The sequence below is a fragment of the Charadrius vociferus genome, unplaced genomic scaffold (genome assembly GCF_000708025.1).
Source record: "Charadrius vociferus isolate BGI_N301 unplaced genomic scaffold, ASM70802v2 scaffold676, whole genome shotgun sequence".
Lineage (NCBI taxonomy): Eukaryota > Metazoa > Chordata > Aves > Charadriiformes > Charadriidae > Charadrius > Charadrius vociferus.
The window spans coordinates 887,089-907,834 of NW_009648661.1; the positions used below are offsets into that span (position 1 = coordinate 887,089).

At 49.4% G+C, this 20,746-nt stretch overlaps 2 protein-coding genes across 2 annotated transcripts in view; one reads left to right on the plus strand and one right to left on the minus strand.

Moving 5' to 3' along the window:
* Window positions 1-13,644, plus strand: part of SLC4A4 (solute carrier family 4 (sodium bicarbonate cotransporter), member 4) — a 158,997-nt gene extending 145,353 nt beyond the window's left edge. The window contains exons 21-26 of the mRNA XM_009886487.1: window positions 1,561-1,629; window positions 3,446-3,619; window positions 6,036-6,197; window positions 9,864-9,960; window positions 11,896-11,975; window positions 13,407-13,644. Coding sequence (XP_009884789.1) covers window positions 1,561-1,629; window positions 3,446-3,619; window positions 6,036-6,197; window positions 9,864-9,960; window positions 11,896-11,939 — 546 coding nt within the window. The 3' untranslated portion in view covers window positions 11,940-11,975; window positions 13,407-13,644. The remainder of the gene's footprint in view (window positions 1-1,560; window positions 1,630-3,445; window positions 3,620-6,035; window positions 6,198-9,863; window positions 9,961-11,895; window positions 11,976-13,406) is intronic.
* Window positions 13,645-16,273: 2,629 nt separating this feature from the next.
* The window catches only part of GC (group-specific component (vitamin D binding protein)), a 12,655-nt gene continuing 8,182 nt past the window's right edge, over window positions 16,274-20,746 (minus strand). Inside the window, exon 10 of the mRNA XM_009886499.1 lies at window positions 16,274-16,315. Coding sequence (XP_009884801.1) covers window positions 16,274-16,315 — 42 coding nt within the window. The remainder of the gene's footprint in view (window positions 16,316-20,746) is intronic.

Consider the following 20,746-nt stretch of genomic DNA (forward strand, 5'->3'; position numbering starts at 1 on the left):
AGAGAGCAACGTAAATGAACTAGAAAGCTAAACTCTGAAAGTCTCCTACCCAACTTGCCAGCGGAGATATTATCATGCCTCGTCTTAGCCTTCAGATCCACTGAGGGCTTTGAATCCCTTGGACACCCCCAGCTACGCGAACCCCGCGCTGGCTCCCCGTCCCTCCCCGCCGCGACGCACGGTGATGGCAGACCGTCCAAGCCCGGCTGGGAAAAAAAACCCCACGTGGCTTTTAATGGGAGATATCAACGCAGCTCACTCAAGGAAGCAAATAAATCCAATAGAAGGATGGATTGGCAACCAAGAAGCTCAGAGGAGGTGGTAGGGAATGAGACTCGGCGGAGGGAAGCTTTGGTCCTGGGTGGCACACGGACCGGTGACGTTGGTGTTCCAGTGCCACAAGTGAAATGCGTGCGTTCAGCATCAAGGCCCCCGGGGATATGTGCGTGGCGCTATGTTTTTGACCCAGTAAATGATGAATAATGTAGGGAATACGACAAAACACTGAGTAACTGCTGTGTAGTTTGCCTCTTTAGTGAGTGCCGTGCACAGGTTGGAAGGCAAACGTCCCTCTGTGGGAACCTTGTCTGTGCTGTGGCTGCCGTTCAGTGGCAGCCGCCCGTCACTGCATGAAGAGTTTCCTTCGGCGACGGCGGCAGAGCTCTTCCCGACCTTCTTGGGTTGAAAGAAAGCACACAAAGGCTGTTATTCAGCTTCCGCTTGGGGTTTGTGCCCAAGTATTGCCGTTGAGGTCGCGCCAGGCTGGCTGGGCACAGTTGTGTGGTGGGGCCGAGGAGCGGTTCCCCCTCGGCCACCGTGCGGTGGCTTTGGTGGTGGAGGAGAGCTTCGTGCTTCAGCTCGGAGGGACGCTCGCTCTGGGGAGCGTGTGTGGTGGTGCCCTGCGCCTTCCTCGCTTCCAAAGGAAGATATCCCTCATAGCAGGACCAGCGATGGAGGAATGGGCAGCGCCTAGCCCTGGAGGGAGCAGAAATTGGTGTTTGAAAGGACAGCCTGACAGTGAAGAAAGTAACTCACGGTCCTGCGTTCGTGAATGGTTACGGATTAATGCAAGTGACAGATGGAGCGGGCAGAGATTTGGTTGGCAGGACTGTCATCGCTGAGGTGGGACTCAAGAGAAGAGCCTTCCTGGGTGGATTTCCACGGCTTACTGAGCTGGACATAGCACAGGATTGTGCTGCCTTTTCTTCTTCTCTACCTTCTGCTTCTCGTCTCACGAGTAACTGAAGGGTGAAAGGCAGTTTGAAGCTTACTGGAACATGTTTACCCCAGCGCCTCTTTAATTTGCTGGCTCCGTTCCCTTTGGTTCTTGGAGAGACGTCCAAGTCCCAGCGAAGTGGGAGAGCCCTGGGCTCCTCCGGCCCTTGGCCTGCTGCTCAGCCCTCCGGTGATTGCACATATGTTCTAGCGGCTCGCAAAACACAGCAGAAGGATTGCTTTCCGAGTTGACCACAGGCTAGGAGTTGCATCCCCCCGACGCGTTACGGGTGCATTGTGTATGGGGAGGTTGTTCACTCAGTTTCTCCTGCTCTTCCCCCACAGTTCATTCCCATGCCTGTGCTCTACGGCGTCTTCCTCTACATGGGTGTTGCTTCCCTCAATGGCGTGCAGGTGAGTCACTGGGGCAGGTTGCCCCGAGAAGCTGTGGCTGCCCCATCCCTGGAGGTGTTCAAGGCCAGGTTGGACGGGGCTTGGAGCAACCTGGGCTGGTGGGAGGTGTCCCTGCCCAGGGCGGGGGGGTGGAACAGGGTGATCTTTAAGGTCCCTTCCAAATAACTATGGTTCTATGAGTCCCTCCAAGGCTGGGCCTTCTCCAGAAGGTGGACCATTGCAGGGTTTCTTTCACAACCCTCCGCGCTTTCCCTTCTCCTTCACCGCCTCCTTTTCCTTCCCAAGAAGCCCGGGGAGGGTAGCAACTGTTTACAAACATTGCCAGGGGCTGGCTGTCCGCAGATCCAGACCAAAGGGGAGCGATCTGCTCAGCGGGAGAGCAGCCAAGCCTGGGCCCTGGACGCGATGGGAGGTGCTTTGTGAAGACCCGGGCTCCATCTTCCCCCCCACAACTCAACGATTCCGAGGGCAACGTCCGCCTGCAAAGGCCCCAGGCTCTCTCCCGGGGTGGTTCGGGGCGTCTGTCACAGACTTGAGGAAAACAAGGGCGGTTGATTGATGGGGACGGGGTTGTTCTGCAGTGTTAACGAGCGGGAACATTGCTGTTTTGCTGGGGAGGGGAAGCCAAGCCCCTTTCTTTGTCGTTGAGGAAATATTCTGTCAAGAGCCTTTCCCACAGCGCGGCGTCTGTCGCTGGCCCTAGGAGGCTGGAAGTGGTTTTGTTGCTTTCTGGCACCCTGTTAATTGTGGCCTTTCTTTTTAGCGCTTGGTTGTGCTCTGAGGGGAAAAGACTGCCCGTTCTGTGAGCACCATGAGAACTTCCTTGGGTGTTCTTTAGAACTGCCCCGGCTTTCATTCCCCAGTGGGACATCCATCTGGTCTCAGCAACGGGCAGCGAGCCCGCGTTCGGGCAGGGGACAACGAGGGGATTGTAATGTTCACCCTGGGGTCGCTTCTCCTGGAAGGGATTTCTCCGGCTTCCCGCCCCAGGTGGTCAGGGGACCGGGCAGCTTGTTTTCCCCTGAGCAAGGATGTTTTTCACTCGATGAGAAAGCCCGATTTTGGTTTAACTCCAAGTCCAGCACGGGGCAAGGGACGCTGCTGGAAAAGCCGCCCGTCTTCCTCAGTCTTTGGTTAGCTGCCTTTCTGTTCTCTGGTAACGTGATGTCTGCCCTCACCTCTCTTGACCTCTGCTCCCAATTTAATTAGGGGAAAAAAAGAAAAAAAAAGGTGTTTTTAAATGCTGAATGTCTTTCCTTGGCAGGAGCGGGGCAGGGGAGGGTGGCAGAAGCGACCCAGAGTTCAGTGCTGACCATAATTTGGGCATTCACCTTATTTTCTCTGGTTTGTGGGTAATGAAGTGCTCCCTTCAAGAGAAAATGCCCTGTGTCCACAGCCGCAGCAGATCAGGCCCAACGTTTCCAAACCAGAAGAGCAATTTCCACTGACACCTTTGTTCCTTGGTTTCCATACTTATCACCAGAGCAGATGGAGTCCTGCTCTTTAAGATGAAGGCACCTCAGGGCCTTGCTTTGAGAGATGTTTTGCTCCCGTGTCCCTGTTCAGTTGCCAAATACAGTGTAGACGCAGGACCTTCACTTGCGACAACCGAGTTGGCATGTTTGGCCCACCCTGTTAAGCACAAGTCAGTCAGGAGAGAGGAGGAGTGCTGGGTTTTCTACCGGGTTCCTTTTAGGGATGGAAAGCAAGTTGATTCAAGGTCACACTTCATCACGGAATAATGCTTTTGTATCTCTTTTCTTTTGGTGTGTGTTTCCCGGGTTTCGTTTAAATATCTCTCTCTTTTTCTTTCCAGTTCATGGATCGTCTGAAGCTGCTCTTGATGCCTCTAAAACACCAGCCTGACTTCATCTACCTGCGCCACGTCCCGCTGCGCAGGGTCCATCTCTTCACCTTCCTGCAGGTGGTGTGCCTGGCCCTCCTCTGGATCCTCAAGTCCACCGTGGCTGCTATCATATTCCCCGTCATGGTAGGTGACGTTCTCCTTCCCGTCCCTCCCTTCCGCAGCCTGCACCTTCCCCCCACGGCCGTACCCTCCCAAAACCGGGCAAATCCACCCTCTCCCTCTCAAACCCCTAGCTCGGGGCTCTGCCTCCCTTCCTGGCACTGGTGTAAGACTACACGGGAGTCAGTGTGGCCGCGGTGGCCTTTACAGAAATCCTCTGGAGGAAAACGAGCCTGGAAAGTTAATTTTTTTCCAGAAAGGTGTAGTTAGTTGTGACCGTTCCTGGCTGCCGAGGTTAGATTTGTCGTGTTTTCTCCGTGAGCTGCAGGAACGAATGAGAGGTGCGTAGTTTTCCTTTTTTAGTCCACGCTAATTACCGTACAGAAAACGTCTCCCTTGCTTTTAAATAGCGTTAATTGACATAACCAAGAATGAGGGTCACTGCTAAGAGGTGTACCAAAAGGAGGGAGAAGATTGGCTAAATCAAGAGCAAAGAAAAAGAGTATCTTTTTCCTCTTTTTCCTTGAACTTGAGTAAGAACACAATAATGTTGATGGATGTGTTTCACATCGGAGGATGATATGTAAGGTTACAGTTCTCTTTCTAATAATGCATGTCAGAGTGATGCTAAAACTTATTGGGGATGTTGAGAGATCAAACGTTCATCACACAGAAAAACTGTTTCTTAAATATAGACTGTGCAGTCAGTCCGATACCGTATTTCTACATCAAGGAAGGGGAATAGTGAAACAGCTTTCTCTGCATTTAAATTATGACTAGAACTATAGCTACAACTGGGCACTAATACCAAATAAAACCCAAAGAGGTGTTAAGGGAAGTTAAGATGTATATATGGGGCCAAACGGATCGCGTGTGGATCCAAGGGGACCATAGCTGCACGCACAGAGATTCTGCGGGGTCTCGTCTCTGGCTTGGAGATGGCTCAGACTGCTGCCAAGTCAAAGCTTTATGAAACTCCCTGAAGAAATTTGGGCCCAAAGTCACCTAGTTTCAGGTTTACGGACAAGTACAATTTCAGTTGTGGGTGCAGTTACGAACTGCAGTGCCTATTTAAGGGAGAGAAGGAGGGAAAGCAGAAAACAGAATGGGGACAAGCGTTTGTTCTCTGATGCTGGTGAAATCAGCAAAGATGAGGCAAGTAAAAAAAAATCCTCCAGACGTTCTTGCTGGGACACATGCTCATATGTAAAGGCGTTAAAAATCAGCAGTTCCCACTGACGCGCCGTTCCATTGCCTTTTCGTGGCTGTGTGGTACTGCTGTTGAAAGCTGAATGTGAGGTGTGGACAGACACTCTTGCTCTTTGGCCATAATAGAGAGAATCCGACCGAACCCTGAGTTTGTTATAACGGTGCAAACTCAGTGACGGTACTGTCACATCTTAGACGGAGCTGGATCTGATGACAAAACCTCAGTTATTTGCACTCATGAACAAAAAGACCATAAACTGCCAGTTTGTGAAGATCCAGCCAATTGATCCAAGCCTCTTTATATGAAGAAAAAGCACTTTTAATACAGAAGTAATTCATAATGGGATAATCGTGGGTGTCTACGTGGCATCTTTCCACCCCCTGAGTAATTTCACGCTTCTGTAATCGCATCTTAAGTTACACGAGTCAAAGCTTGAGGTCCTTTCCTAGGAGTTGTTTGTGCCGTTGATCATCATTGCTTGGAACAAGCTCTTCATCTTAAAGGCAGCCTTCAGTTCTCGGGAACGGGTCGGTTTTTTAAGTAGCCAAGTCCAGCTTTCAGTCTGTTGGTGTACCCTTTGATATAGCGTACGTGGGATCTTGGTGGGTGTCTGGTGGTGGCATTAAACCCCACCTCGATGTAAACACCTATTTCAGACACGTCCCTTCTTTTTTTCCCAGTGCCTTGGAGTGCAGTCTTGCAGAGAAAAAGCTTTTCCTCCAGTTTCGTGCAGCCACAATCCTGGTAAACTTTCTTCTACAAGCGTCAAGGGCGCAGTTCAGCCCTCGTTTAATTTCTAAAGAGTTCTTAGCTCTGGCAGAGGGGTGAGAAAAAAGTAAAGACAGTTGCTCAGGCTGCCTCTGTGAACCTGCACGTGTAGGCTGAATCCAAAAATAAATGAAAATACTCATTTTTTGTCTCTTTATTATTTTGCCTGATGCCTGTCAGTTGGATGTTAAAGATGACCTTTGTCTCTACAGGAGCTTTAAGTGATTACATACTCTTTTTCTGTACATCCCTCCTCTTTATTCTGATGTGCACTAGTCACAGTTCAGACTTTCAAGTTGATAGAGATATCCCAGGTGTTCACCTTGTTCTCTGTGTGTTTGTCTACAACCAGAATTAAAGTGTGTGGCATCAAGAAGCGGCATCAAGAGGAATCCACAGAGTGTGGAATCCACAGCAAATAAAGGTAGAACGTGACTGAGAAGTCCCTGTCTGTCTTTTCAGATCCTGGCACTCGTAGCGGTCAGAAAAGCCATGGACTACCTCTTCTCCCAGCATGACTTAAGCTTTCTCGACGACGTCATTCCAGAAAAGGACAAGAAAAAGAAAGAGGACGAGAAGAAGAAGAAAAAGAAGAAGGGCAGTATGGACAGTGACAATGATGATGTAAGGAGCTTTCTGCTCTTGTCAAGTTACTCATTTCTAGCTAATCCGGGGGGATGGTCCATGCTCCTCCCCAGCTCGGGGGAGTTCCCAACCTCTGTTGAAGCCCTCCGGCTCGGTCTTTTGCTGCTGCAGCAAATCGGCCCCCAAAAAAACTTCTTTTCTGCATTGCCTTCCCTTTTCCAGACGTCTCCAGGCTGTGGTAGGTGGTACTTGCATTGCCAAGAATGAAATCACACTTCCCACAAGAGCACTAGATACCTGCTGAGATGTCATGCCCTTTACTAGAACGCCTTTCATCACCCTGCCTTGTTTATCTTTCCCTCCTCCGCCTTTCTCCCCGTCATTGTCTTTTACATTTTAGGAGGAGGATGGCTTTCGCCAGCGGCTCTGTTACGTCTGAATATATTCTGGTTTTCTTTTGGGGTATTTTTTTTAATTACTTTTTTTTTAAAAGCACAAAAAGATGTGACTTGTCGTATTGCAGGGAAGTCTGCTTTCTGTTGATGATACTCATGACCTCCAACGCATACATGCCCTTCTGCAGTACCCTCTCCGGTCCTACCTCAGCTTGCGGCGTGCCCTAAAATAGTGAAACAAAGCCGCTTGCCTCATTACTAAGCGCGGTGACCTGACTAGACCAGATCCACGTGCCTTAGACTGTTCTATTTTTTACTGTATGTATAATAAGGAGACAAGCAGTCCTCACGCCTTTAAATGTTCTCCTACCCAGGACTAGTGTGAACTTGAATCCTATAAATTGATACGGAAGTGCGAAACACCCCGATTATGGAGCACTTTGTATAGCAAGTGTGAACTGCCGTCGGAGAGCCGGCTGCCAGCCTCGGTGTTACCTTTTGCAAGGTGAAAAGGGAGCCAGGCTTTGATAATTTCGGGCTACGTGGAGGGTAGTAAGCACAGTGTCACTTGTTCTGCTCCCGTAGCCATCCGGGGTTCATGAAGAAGGGCTTCTCCTCTGGTGTAGGCAGAGGTCACGGTGGGGTGGTGGTGCCTCGCTCTGTGTTTGGAGGGTGCCTGCTGGCTATCGTCTGCATCCTTTCTGCGCTGAGCGCATCTGCCGAATCGGCCCTCCTTGTGGGTTAGATACTACATCTGGTGTCTTCAAGAGGAAGGTGGCAGCTCCAGGAGTTGCCCCACACCACCCCGATGGCTGATGTTGCTCAAGGTCGGGAGGACAGAAGAGGCCACCTCGGTCCTGGTGGAGGACAAGTTAGAACGCAAGTCCTTTACGTGAGGACTTCTGCGGGTCTGTGCTAGAGGCAACGAAGTCGAGTTTTTCCATTGAAAAAATACGCAAAGGTGTTTCTTTAAAGAACATGTGTTATCTAAAGCAGAGCATGTACGTGTCCTCAAACCAGGACGCACTGCAAGAGACAAAACCAGGTGTTTCTTGGGTGAGGGTGCAGCGATGCAGGAGGTAGACTGGATCCACGCCTTGGTAAACCAAGCTGGTTCCCAGCTGGGAAGGTGGGCTCTTAATTGAGACAGCAAGCACCCCTCTCCCGAAACGAGAGAAAATGTCGGTATGTAGTGAATAGTCAGGAGAGGTTTGACACATCCCCTCCTCTTCTCTGAAAAAAAGTCGTGTCCTGAGCCGTGGCTGCCATATCTCCGGTATGTTTTAAGCTATCACCTCTCTTCTCAGGCTTTTCATTAAATTTCAGGTACAGTAATTGATCTAACGGGTAAGAGAATTTATGCAAAATGTCGGTTCTTAACTCTTCTTGGTTTATTTTGTGTTTGTTGTTTTTTTTTCCAGCACTTACTTTACCAGCTTCCTGAATGTAAAGCGCTCGGCATTACTGCTTTGATTATTTTCACCTTTTCCCTTCCAGAAACGTGCGCCCCACCGAGTTAGTCCGGTGGGATTCGGTGGGCAGTACACCCACCAGGGCTGAGCAAAGGGAATTGCTAAGGCAAGAGGTGGGAGAGGACCGGGTACGGCACAACCTGGCGGCCGCGGAGACCGCTCTCGGCGCTGGTTAGGACCCACCTGAAGTTCTCCCTGGGGCTTTGCTAGCGATCAGGGGCAGCGAAAAAGGAGCCGCAAAGCAAGATTTTCAGTAATCTCACCGCTTTGCCCTCCAGCGTTTCTTTACGAAGTATGAATTAGTGCAACTAATTGCTGCCTTTGCCTCGGGAACACGCCAGCGCCTCGGTTGTCTCTCCGATTCTATGTCCAAAAATGCACGACCCAAGAAAGGCCTGACAATTTTTGTAAAGAAAATATAATAACCTTGGGGTACTATGTTTAATTTCAGAGTCGGAAGTGGTGTGTGATGGCCTCTTCTCCCCTTCGGGGCGTTTTTGCCAACCGCAGATACTTCCTCTGTCTCTCTGTTCATTTTAGACGGTGAAGTTGAAAGCAAACTCTGAGCGTCAGCGTTGCCGTTGCGCAGACCCCTTACGTTTCTTTACTAGCACCGAAACGGGGATGCGCTGGGGGGGGTTCCCCAGCTCTCAGGCTCTGCTTACGCCGTGGGGGATTTGGGGATGGCTTTATTGCCTCAGCACTCTTCTGCAGAAGCATCTTCATTTGGGCTGCGCTTCTCTCTCAGCCTCGTAAAAGCACTCCTGAGGAAACGTTTTGCTATCGGAGTATGAAATACCGTGCTGGTTGGCAGTTATGTTAAAAAGTAAATAATAATAATAATAATAATAATCCAGGGAGAGCAATTCTCTGGCCTCTGTCATGTTTTCCCGCTCTGATGTGAAGGTCTCCCTCCCTCCGCCCCAGCGTTATCCTCACTGCTGTGTCTCATTCTCTCCAGCAACAAAGACGTATTATCGTTTCCGGCAAATATCACCGCAATTCCTTTGCCAGGTTATGCCATATCAGCCTTTTCTGGGTTACGAGAAGTTACTTTTATTTAAAAAAAAAAAAAAAAAAAGCGAAAAAAATTCCAAGTACCTTCTCCTGAGCATAAGCTGGGGGATTATTGAAGCCAGGGGGGGTATAAATCACGGCAGGGCACTCCGTGCGCGCCTTCGCTCTGCACTTGTGCCTCTTCTTGACTGGTTTGGTGTTTCTCCCGGCCGGCCGGGAGCGCTGAATTCCTACAAGGGGCCTGGGTTTGGGGAACTATTTTACGGTAATTGAGACTGGGTTTGACTCGACTTCGATAAACGGGGGAGTTGAGACAGCCCGGCGTAAGGAACCTCTGCCGTACCGTGTCTGGCCCTCATCCTCATAGAGCACTTGGGAAGGAAAAAGGGGTTTTATGGAAATCACAGCAGGATAAAACATCTGGGTGAGGTTTGACGGAAGCCGGCGCGCTGCTGTTTCTGCCTACTGATGGGTTTTCCATCTGTGTTACCTGCAGCCGACTCCAATTGGATGGTGTCTCATAAACCAGGGGGAGAGGAGCTGGTGAGGTGGGGAAAGGGGAAGACGACAATTCCGCGAGGTCATTTCTCCAATCTGTTTTAATTTTCGGAGCGTGAAGGAAGAGGGAAAGGGGGGGGATGCAGTGGGGAACCAGTGGAAAGCAGCGGGCAACTAAGCCGGACCACGCTCTTTTATTATTTTCTTCTTTTCTTTTCCTCGTTCCTACAGAAACTATGTGAAGGATAATTTTAATTTGCGGGAGACGATAAGAAAGAGCGCAGTGAAAATATTCTAAGATCTTTTACACGTTTCTTTCACAGTCTGACTGCCCCTACTCAGAAAAAGTCCCAAGTATTAAAATACCAATGGACATCATGGAGCAGGAACCTTTCCTAAGTGATAGCAAACCTGCCGACAGTGAGTAGAACTAACCTCTTGCATGTCTGCTTGACTCTGACTTGCAGTACAAAAATATATATATATATATTTAGACTGATTTTTTTTATTGAAAACCCCCACCTTTCCTATTACTTGAGAAGTACTTTGCCCTATTCTTTTTTTTGTGTTTTCCCTCTTTTTTAATTTCCAGGCTTCTGATTTATGACCGATTTTGGTTTTGTGAGCTTTTTTTTCCTTTGCTTGTTACGAAATTGATGTTGTTCCTTCCGGTGCCTCCAGCTTAAGCGCTTTTATCCAGCTACTAACAGATCTCTTGGCCCTTCATTCTCTCCTCCTCGCTTTCCTGACTTTTCCCGGTTTGTGTTAACTCTGCTGATGGTTTGATTTATTTTTTTTATTTTTTATTTTTTCCCCTCTGAGCCTGGTGTTCTGGATTTGCAGCATGTCTAAACCGCATCGCTGTCCCGTTACTGTTTGTTTCCTTAGGTGCCAAGCAGTTGCAAAAATCAGCGCTTAAAAGCGTAATTAAGCGCGTCATTGATCCGCATTGCGCATTAAACTGACAAGGCAGTGATCAGTTGACCATTAACGTATTTCCCTTCTTAGGTGATTTGCTTTTGTGCCGTTCTCTTTCTTTTTGATTTCTTACGTTGATAATCCATAATTGATTATGACGATCTTCATTTTCAGTCATTTTCACTTTCCGTGTTACAGTCTTTTAAGTGAGGAATTGGGAATAACGCCTGACCTTAGGGGTTTTTTTGCCTTTGCGCTGAATTTTTAAATACTGGGAGCGATGGGTGCCGTCTGGAGAGAAATAGGCTCTTTTGTCGTGAGGCGGGAGGGGAGAAACGCCAACGATAATAATAAATCAGTGCTGCTGAGAGGCTGGGGATTTCTAGGAGCGGGACCTAAACCCACAGATATTTAGGTCCGTAGACTACAGGAGCACTTCGAGGTTGGCATTATAAAAGAAAGCCAAAGATAGAGAGACATTTCCCAAACTATTTATATAGTTTCAGGGTTTCGCGGATAAGGGAGCGAAGTCAGCCTGGGACAAACAGACAGATCCTCCTCATTTTCCTCTGAAACTGCCCTGACCTGCTAAAAGCACACTGCCTCCGAAATGCCGTTACACAGGATTGTATCAGCAGAAGCACCATTTTCAACATCTTTAAGGCCGAAACAGTTAAGGAAAAGTTAATTCCACCGCAAACCTCTTTGTTGGAATGCCCTTCGTGAAAACGCAGGGTAAATCGCCCGTATCCAAGCAGTAGATGGTTTGCGTATTGGTACATTTTTATAATCCAGTAATTGATTTGCTGGTTTGGTTTTGGTTTGTTTTGTTTTTTTTTTTAATTAGAAACAACACAAAAAATTAAAATAGAATAAAACAATCAAGCTCTTGGACTAGAAAAAGTACCTGGAATCCAGCAACACCCTGGTATTCTCCTCGAATATAACTGTGTTCTGCGATTCGAAGTATATTACTAACAATGCTATTAACTTTAGCTTTCCTTCAGCGATGGCAAGACTAGGATTGTTATTAGCAGAGAGCACGCTTCCCCGTGCTGGGTCAGGAGAGGAAAGGCGTTACGGGCAGCAAGCCACCTCTTTTCTCGCCAGGAGGTTGGGTGCGACAGTGAGGAGCACAGGGTAACCAAAGAGGTGTAGACGGAAGGTAAGTGTCAAGACCTGAAGGTGGGGAAAGCCTTGGAAAATGAGTCTTGTGGTCGTGTTGGCAGTCCGAGGAGTTTTTATCTCAGAGGAGAGAGAGAGAGAAAAGGAGTATTTTTATTTTCAAGCTGTGAAATTCATCTGGCAGGCGGTCAGCAGGAAAAAAAAAGCATTGCCAAATCAGTGAGGGTGGAGTGGAGAAACTGAGGTTGGGCTGGAGAAGCCATCGGTGCTGCAAGCAGTGACAAACGAGACTTTCTTCCCTCTCCCCGACAGGAGAAAAATTACCAACATTCCTTGAACGCCATACGTCGTGCTGATACAATTCCTTTTCTTCGGTCACACACCATGCCAAGGTAAGCAACCCCCAAAAAACCCACTTTGTAATGGTTCCTCAAAAGCATCTCAGCTACCCCTCGGTATACCGACAGTCAGCGAGGGAAAGGTTGTGTCCCCAATAGGAAACTCTTAAGAAGGACTTTGAGAAAATTCCCTGCGTAGGGTTGCAGCGTAGAATCATCTAGGTTGGAAGGGACCTTTAAGATCATCAAGTCCAACCGTTAAGCCAACACTGCCAAACCCACCGCTAAACCACGTCCCTCCGCACCACGTCTGCCCGGCTTTTAAATACCTCCAGGGATGGTGACTCCACCGCTTCCCCGGGCAGCCTGTTCCAATGTTGGATAACCCTTTAGGTGAAGAAATTGTTCCTAATATCCATCCCGAGTTGATTGCCAACACGGCCCTACAGGGCTTGGGACGGGGAGTGGAGAGCCTGCGGGCTCCACCGGCCTTCCTTAGACCTCAGCTGCGGTACCCACGGCTGCTTTGGGGTCTAAACCAGAGGAAAGGTGTGGAACAATGGGGAGGAGTCTAGAAAATACATCTACAGGGGAAAAAAATAAATTAATTGTGACTGTTTAGCCTTAAAAAAAAAATAAATAAAAGAGATAGTGAGGCAGAATTGCTGTTACGCTTTCCTTCAATCATGTAAGAGGATGTTGTGAAGAGGAATTAATCCATTTTCCCGTGTCTGTGGTGGAGAATAGAGTAAATAATAACCTGGAAGTGCAGCAAGGAAGAATTAAATAACAATTTCTCAGAGCTCGGCCACGGCTCAGCCCCTTGGGGCCACCTTGGACCTGGCCAGCGCCAGGAGGTGGATCTAGACCAAGGCAGCAACGGTCCTCTGACATGTCTAAGGAGTATCTACGCTTCCAGGCGTTAGAGAGGCTGTGAAATTCATCTCAGTGCCTATAACCAGATTATTTTGACGGCGTTTACGAGTGTTGCCGCAGCTTGGTGTGAAGCGCAAGTGCTGGATGCTTGAAGCTTCCTCAGTCAATGAAATCGGTGGTTTTACCTCCTGACACGCGCCGTCTTTTGACCAACTCATGAAAATTACCTTACGTGATGCACAGGGCCTTATTTTCAGCCCGGCTGTGCGTTGCCACCGCCCATCGGGGTTATTTACTCGGTATCCATGGGAGCTAATGCAAGAACTGGACCTGGGATTGGAGCATTTAGTTCCATTTCGAGGTGTCTGTTGGGTGTCCCAGTGAGTCGCGGGATCTGCGGCGTTCCCGCTTTACGCTGGTTGCCCCTCTGTTGTGTTTGGAAAGTGACGGTTTTCTCTTGCGAGTTGTAGGTCGTTATTTTTTTCCCAGGATTTGGCCAGTGGGAGGCCGCGCTGGCCGAAACCCCGGGCACGGCGGACGGCGTTGGGGGCGGCTGAGACGCCCGGAGGTAGCGCCTGCACTTAACCCCGTCTTTCTCTTTCTTGGCAGCCCTCCACGAACTCCAGTAAAAGTTGTGCCTCAAATTAGAATAGAACTTGAGCCTGAAGACAATGGGTATTTCTGGAGGAGCAAGGGAACAGAAACTACTTTGTAATTTGTCTGTCCGTTAAATCTTTCGCGGGATTTATTTTGTCACTAGCCAAATATTACGATGCTCTCCGCTCCCCGCCCGCGTAGGTAAATGAGACATCCTCGCCCCTGCACATCTCCTCTCCTCCCTCCTCGCCCCCGTTGTCCCACGCTGACCAAGACTCGGTTTGCCTTCTCTGTCGCTTCGACATGCACGCGCCTCGCTGCTTCGCAAGCAGAGGGCAGAAGTGTTAAGGACGTCGTGTCCCCGTGGGAGATGTCGGGGGACTGGCGCACTCTCGTGGGGAATCGGTGTTCCTTCGCTTGTCTGTCTGTCGTCTGGCGGAACAAAACCGCCCTCCAGGCTGACTCGATGTCTCGCTTACACTGCTCGAAGATGCTGGAAAGTGCTGCTAATACTAACTCGCTCTTACAGCCTGCGCTCGTAGTTAACGCGGGAAGGAAAAGGAAAAGGTACTTCACTCCCAGCACAGACAAACCATTGCCATCGTTGTAGCACGTGTTCCGAAATGTCCCTTTCCTATGCAATTTTTTTTAAAGAAACACTTTAATGGACTTAATCCGTCAGGTACATTCAAGAGTGTTATTTTCCTAGATTATTTTGTTTAAATTATGGGGGCCTAACCTACGACTTTTTTCTTTTTTTTTTTTTTTTGTCAATTTTTTTAACCTTTTTTTAATTACTGTAAAGAAAAATGAATTTTTCCTGCAGCAGGAAACGTATAGTTATGAGTAGTTCTACCTCTTATTTCTAGATGCCAGGCTTTCTGTAAAAAATGTATTGTACCATATATAATGTGATTTTTACAAAAAAAAAAAACAACAAACAACACCACAAACCAACAAATGAAACCACGACACCACACCACAATCTCCAGGACATGGCATAGGGCTGGATCAGTTTGATTAACACCTTCTACTCTGAAGCATCCGTTTTACTTAGGGTTATTTTCTTTTCTTTTTTTTTTTTTTTAAATAAATAATCTAACTTCACTATGAAGGAGAGGGGATGTAACTTAAATCTCTTGTAATTTAGGAAGAGTCTTAAATGTAACGGTGGTAAGCGAAATACTGACCGGCCACCGACGTCAGTGGACAGATGCTGATTGTATTCACGTTGTTGATTTCCGACGCGGTATTATTGTTCCAATGATGTCCTTTGGAAACCCTGGTGTGTGCACGTGTGTGGATGCGTGCACATGGGAAGACCCCGGGTGCGCTTCGGGCACGGTGATGATGCAACAGAGGAGAAGGACGGCTGAAGACGGCCCACTGGGATGCTCATCCCAACGTTCGTATTCACCAGGCTCACCAACACCTGCATCCTCTACCATCCCACATCGCTTTACCGTCATCTACAGAATTTACCCTAAATCTTGACTGCCCGGTCCTAGACGTGTCCGTCCGTCCAGGGCCATGTGTCAATCCCAAGCAGGTTGGGCATGGACACACCCAGGCTTTTGGTTTTAAACCAAGCGAGCAAGTACCACCTTGGGAGAGATGATTTTCTCTCTGTAGCACATATGGGTACGTAGTTGTGTGTGCATGGACATGTGCATTTGGGAAACTGGGCTTCACCAAGGCCTTTCTTTGAGGAAACGTGACGGCTACGTGTAGGACACTAAAAGCTTCACGGAAAAAAATAAAAAAATAAAAAAATTTAAAAATTGGCCCCAGCTGTAAGGGCCAATTCCCCAATGGAGAAAAATCCCACTGCAGAGGACAGGCACGTTGCTGCCGCTTTTGTCCTTGCGAAACCAAAGTCCGTGTTGGTTGAGTAAGCAGAATTTCATGATGGTGCTGAGACCTTATATGCCAAATTTTAGCATCTGCTCGCTCATAGTAGCCATATCGGCAAGGGAAGGTACAGAATAGGGCTATTCTTTCCTTTCCTAGCCGCGCTGTAGAAGCAGCTGGCCGTCAACCCTAAGGTTGAAGGATGAGTTGATAGGGACCGTGGTAGTTTGAGCGTGACCTGCTGCAAGCGGTCATTGCTGCAGAAAGACAATGGAGCCGCAGAGGCGCCCACGCAGCACACGCACGTGCACACACCTCCGTACGTTCCCCCGCTCCTTCTCCAGGACTCTCGGGTTCGGCTTCCGTGAAATGCATGTTGGCTCGTGAGATGGGCATCCTGGGAACCCAGCCCAGACCTGCTTTGGAAGGGCTGGGGAGATGTCGGAAATGGCCAGGAAAGGAGCAGCTCTGTGGTGGCCGCATGAGCTGGAGGACAGGTAACCTGGGACATGCAATGCCGGCTTCAACCAAGGGGTTCCATCCCTTGGTGGACACAAGTCCCTGGTTCCCGAAGAGGAAATGGACTCGAGCGTCGCCTACGGAGAACGCGGGAGCTGGTCGTGTTTTGCCCAGACCTTTGGTTTGTAGGAATCCCAGTAGATGACGGAGGAAAGATCAAACCCGATGAATTAGAGAGAAGCAGCTTTCCTGCTCCATGGGCAGAGCACTGCACCCACACACCCCCCGTCTGCTGGCATCTGCTGATGGGTCTCCCCAAAAATGAGGTCTTCCACTTTCGAACCGTGTTAAATGTACTTGAAATGTATTGACTGCTGATCTAGATCTTTCTCTCTTTCTCTTTTTTTTTTTTTTTAATTTTTTTTTTTTTAATTTTAATCCGAGGGAGCTGTTGTACAGAGGGGAGCGTTGCTGGAGGGACGGGACAAAGTTTTTTCTGTGGCTTTCCATGAAAAGCACACAGCTCTGGTGACGGGAGCTGGAAGCGTTTCCTTTCTTGGTGCCTGACACTAGCGCTTCGTTGGTGGTTGTGGCTCTTTTGTTGGTTTTTCCTGTAAAAAAACGAAACGAAACCCAACGCAGAGAGAGCAACCCAGAGCTCTGCTGGCACCAGGAGCCAGCGGGCCGGGAAACGAGCCTGCGGGCATCCCAAGGTGAGTGTCACCACACTTTGTAGACCTTTAAAAAGAAGACTTTTTAATCAGAATTTGGAATTTTGTGGGAAAATCCCGGGAGTAAGAGTGGAGGCTGACCCAAAGCCCTCTGAAATGGGAGGCGGCCGTAAGAAACGCACTGCCCAGAGCAAAAACCATACCAGGTCCTACCTCGTGGTGGGACCCCGTGACAAGCACCCAGCTGCAGCCAGCTTTGTCCCAGCCCCGGGAACGTGGTGGCCGTCTGCCTCTGTAGCCCACGCTTCTTTGTCATCGTGGCCGATAACATCTTTGTATTTTATTTTATTTTTTTGAATCAACACGCACTTTCAGATACTTTTATTATTGTTTTTAATTCTCGTAAGTCTGTATTTGCTTTGGAGGAAAGAATAAAAACTTAGGATAAAATGAAGTGGATCAAGATGGTGGAACAAAAAGGAAAAAAAAAAGCAGAAAACATTTCAATATATTAAAATGATTTTTTTTTTCCAGTAATATAAACCATGAAATTCCTTATAACATTATAGTATTTTACAGTTTTATGAAGCTTTCTATTGTGACTTTTATGGAATCAAAAGATGAAGATGATGAGATATTTTAGCATTTATATTTTTCAAAATTAAATGTATACTGAAAATAAAGTAACTTTATGCATTTATTGGAGAGCCCATGGGTTTGCTTTTCCTCGTTATATAGTCAGTCACGTTTGATTGAATCGAGATCCCCATATCACTGTTGGCATAATCATAGTCTTTGAGGAGTGAAGTACGGTTTGTCCGGGTATGGATCCCAGCCCTGGACCAGCTTTTTTTTGGTAGGTCCTTTTTCAGCCCATTCCTCGTGGGGCCGCGCACCGGCAGCAGGCTGCAAAGAAAGCAGAGTATTATCCGGTTCTGGTGGAGGTTGAGGCTCCCTGAGACCCTGGTGTTGGGGTCACAGCACCTTCCTCGGCCCCACTGAAGATCATTTTGGGATGCAGAGAAGCCCCTCAAGGGGCTTGACGCTGTTGGACCCTGACTCGAACCAAGGATTAGACGTGATTGTGGAAAACGGGGCCAGTAACGGCAACGTGCCCCCTCGCACCCCAAATCCGGGGATGGTGGTGACCGTGGTGGTGGCAGGTCCTGGGCAGTGGTGGGGCTGGTGGGACTGGGGCATCTCCTGTTCTTGCTCCCATCAAATAACCCCATCAAGCCAGCTATAAGGCGTTACTTGGGACTTTTATAGAAAACACACTGCACAGGTCAAGTTGCCTCACGGGGATGGCCCAAGGCGAGGACACGCTGCCCTCCTCCCTGTGCGGGCAGGGGTGGTGCTCACGGCCTTTCAGGGTCTGCCCGTGCCCGTGGGATTGATCTCCTTCCCCATTGCAGGCGTGGGTGTGCAAGGAGTGGGGCTGTGTCTGCCGGGGATGCTGTCTCAATCCCTTCATCCTTTCAGGCGGGTTTTTTCTCGTTGTCCCGAGGGCAGTTCCCCTGCGCGACACGGCGGTGCTGAAGCTTGTGAGCCACCGCCTGCCTGGCCCTACAGCACCTCTCTGGTGGTGGGGTGCACCTCGCACAGGTCCCCCCCTTCAGTAAGGACCAGCCTCTGCGTTTTTGCATCAGAAGCATTTAGAAAATCACAGAATCTCCCAGATTGGAAAAGACCTGTAAGATCATCTAGTCCAATCATGAACCTCACACTGACAACCCACCACTAAACCATGTCCCTGAGCACTATATCTACACCACCCTTAAATACCTCCAGGGATGGAGACTCCACCACTGCCCCAGGTAATGCGTTCCAATGCCTGATGACCCTCTCGGTAAAGAAATTCTTCCTAATATCCAGTCTAAACTTCCCTGGCCCCTGGTGCTCTCACAACGTGGCTGGAGTTGTCACGGTGATGTGCAACCGCCATGGATGGCCTGGGGAGATGGGTTCTGTACTGCACCATCCTCCTCCTGAGGCTGCTTTGTTGCTCCGGCAAAACTCTCGCCCACAGGATGAGGGTCCCTAGGGCAAGAGGAGGCGTGTTACGGAGATGTCTTGGGTGTGGGATTCATCAACTTTATCAAACAGTGGATCCGGCTGCCCAGGGAAGCAGTGGAGTCACCAACCCTGGAGGTATTTAAAAGACGTGTAGACGTGGTGCTGAGGGACACGGTTTAGTGGTGGACTTGGTAGTACTAGGTTAACGGTTGGACTTGTTGATCTTAAAGGTGTCTTCCAACCAAAACAATTCATGAGTCCATGATTCTACGATGGAGAGCAGGCACGGAGAGCCCCAGCAGTCCAGCCCTGGGGTTGGGTGCGGATCCCTGCTCCTGCCCTCCCCTGGGGAGCACCAGTGGAGGGTTGGCAGCCGGAGGACACCACGGGTTACCTCCTCAGCTGGGCTCATTTGAGGCTTGATTTGCCCTTCCCAGCTCTCCTGGGGGTGGGCAGTTTGCCGTTCTGAGTTAGGCAGGGTGAGACCAAGCCAGAGGAGATGTTTGCCCAGGACCAGTCTGGCGAAACCTCAACCGTGCGAGCCCCTGGCTTGGAACGCTGCATGGTGGTGCTGTGTCACCCCATCCTTTGGTGGGGAACGGGACCCTGGGCTTTGGGTGATGCCCCTCGACTGGGGGAGCAGCCGTGGGGCCGGACCTGGAGGGTGGCCAAGAGGTTCCGAAGCGACACAGCATCTCCGTGCCCACCTCTGCCAGCTGTGGACAGGTAAGGGTGAGCCCAGCATGGCCTGGGCTCCTCCTCTGGTTTCCGGGCTGAGACTTGTCATGCCCAAACTTTGCTTTTTTTGCACTCCTTCTTTCTTGGCCGGGAGTAACCGTCACTGAGGACGTGGGGTAGGTGTTCAGCAACCACCAACACTTCTCCGGCTCTGCCAGCACTCCGAGCGGCCACCACAGTGACAGAGAATTGTAATGGGGCATCAGCTCCTCTAGAAAACCTGTCCCTTCCTGCCACGGGAGGAGATGGGGTTGTTAAAACACTTAGACGGGTATTTTGAGCTCATTTTTTTAGTGAGGAAGGTGGGTCGTGCCTCGCTGATGCGGTGGCGGTGCTGGACCAAGCTGCAGGTCCCCAAAACCTTCTCCCCTTGGCTGCTCCCCTCCCGCACCCAACCTGGTGGGCTGCGTTGGGGCAACACTGAGTGCTGCGCTCTTAAACTGCGACCAAAAGCCGTGTATTGTCCAACACCTCTCCTGTTTTGTCAACGTGGAAAGTGTTTTGTGGCGTTTTGGGACTCGGCTGTGTTTTGGGCTGCTGTTTCTGCTCCAGGGTGTGGGGATCATCCCCTGGGGAAATAAATCACTTCTTCCTTGCAGCTGACGGGAGCCCTGGCTGCGAGCTGGGCATGAGCATCACCTGCAAGCTGCTCTCCTCCCTCATAAATTGCTCTTTAGCTCCTACCGGTTGGTGGGGAGCCATTGCTGAGTCTGGTTTTGTGGGGTTTTGGGGCGTTAAAGCAAAAGAAAAATGCTTGTTGCTTCTTTTAGGAAAGCACTGTACGCAATAGGAAAGAAAAATAAAATTACAAGGAGGTATGAGGCTATTTGCTTGCTGGGTTTTTGCGTAGTCGGCCACGACGGCAGGGATGCTGCTGGCCCAAAGGGCTGGAGAAAGGAGTCGCTGGGCAAGCAAACAGCCCCCTGGCTCTCAGAGGCAAATAAAACTGATACTTTTAAGTATTTGGTTGAATTTTGGGTTTGGTTTTTTTTCAATCTTTGTCGCAGCACCTGCTCTAGTCTCCGGGTACGGTCTTTCTCGGGGTTTGCGAGGTGGGCTGAGGTTTGCCGGGCACCCCGAGGTTTGGGCGATGAGCGGACAGAAGGTCAGGAAGGGCTGGTGTGAGCACCAAGGATGTCTTTTTTTAAAAAAACAAAACAAAAAAAACAAACCACCAAAAAAAAAAAAACCCAAAAGAGGGACTTGGCTGCTTCTTTCGTATCTTTGGAGATGGGTTAGAGACCTGCTGGGGATAAAACTGCTCAGGAGGCAAATCCGCCTGGTGCCCGTTGCGGCGCCGAGGGCAGGAGGAAAGACACCCAGAAAACAAAATTAAAAAGGAAAAAAAAAAATAATCGAATAAAAAGCCCCACTGCAATGGAGAGTTGAACAGGATGGTGGTTTCTGCCCGGGCTTGGCGGAAGGCTGGATGGGAATCCCTCGGGATTTGCTGGCCGCGTCGGCGCTCCCGGGTGGCCCCAGCTGAGAGCCGCCGTGCTGCTGTGCCGGTCAGCCCGGGCTTTCTCAGAAATCGAGCCTTTTTAATAAATAAAAAATAAAATTGTTTTTTTTTATTGGGTTGTTTTGTTTTTTTTTAAACAGCAATTGATCATTTTT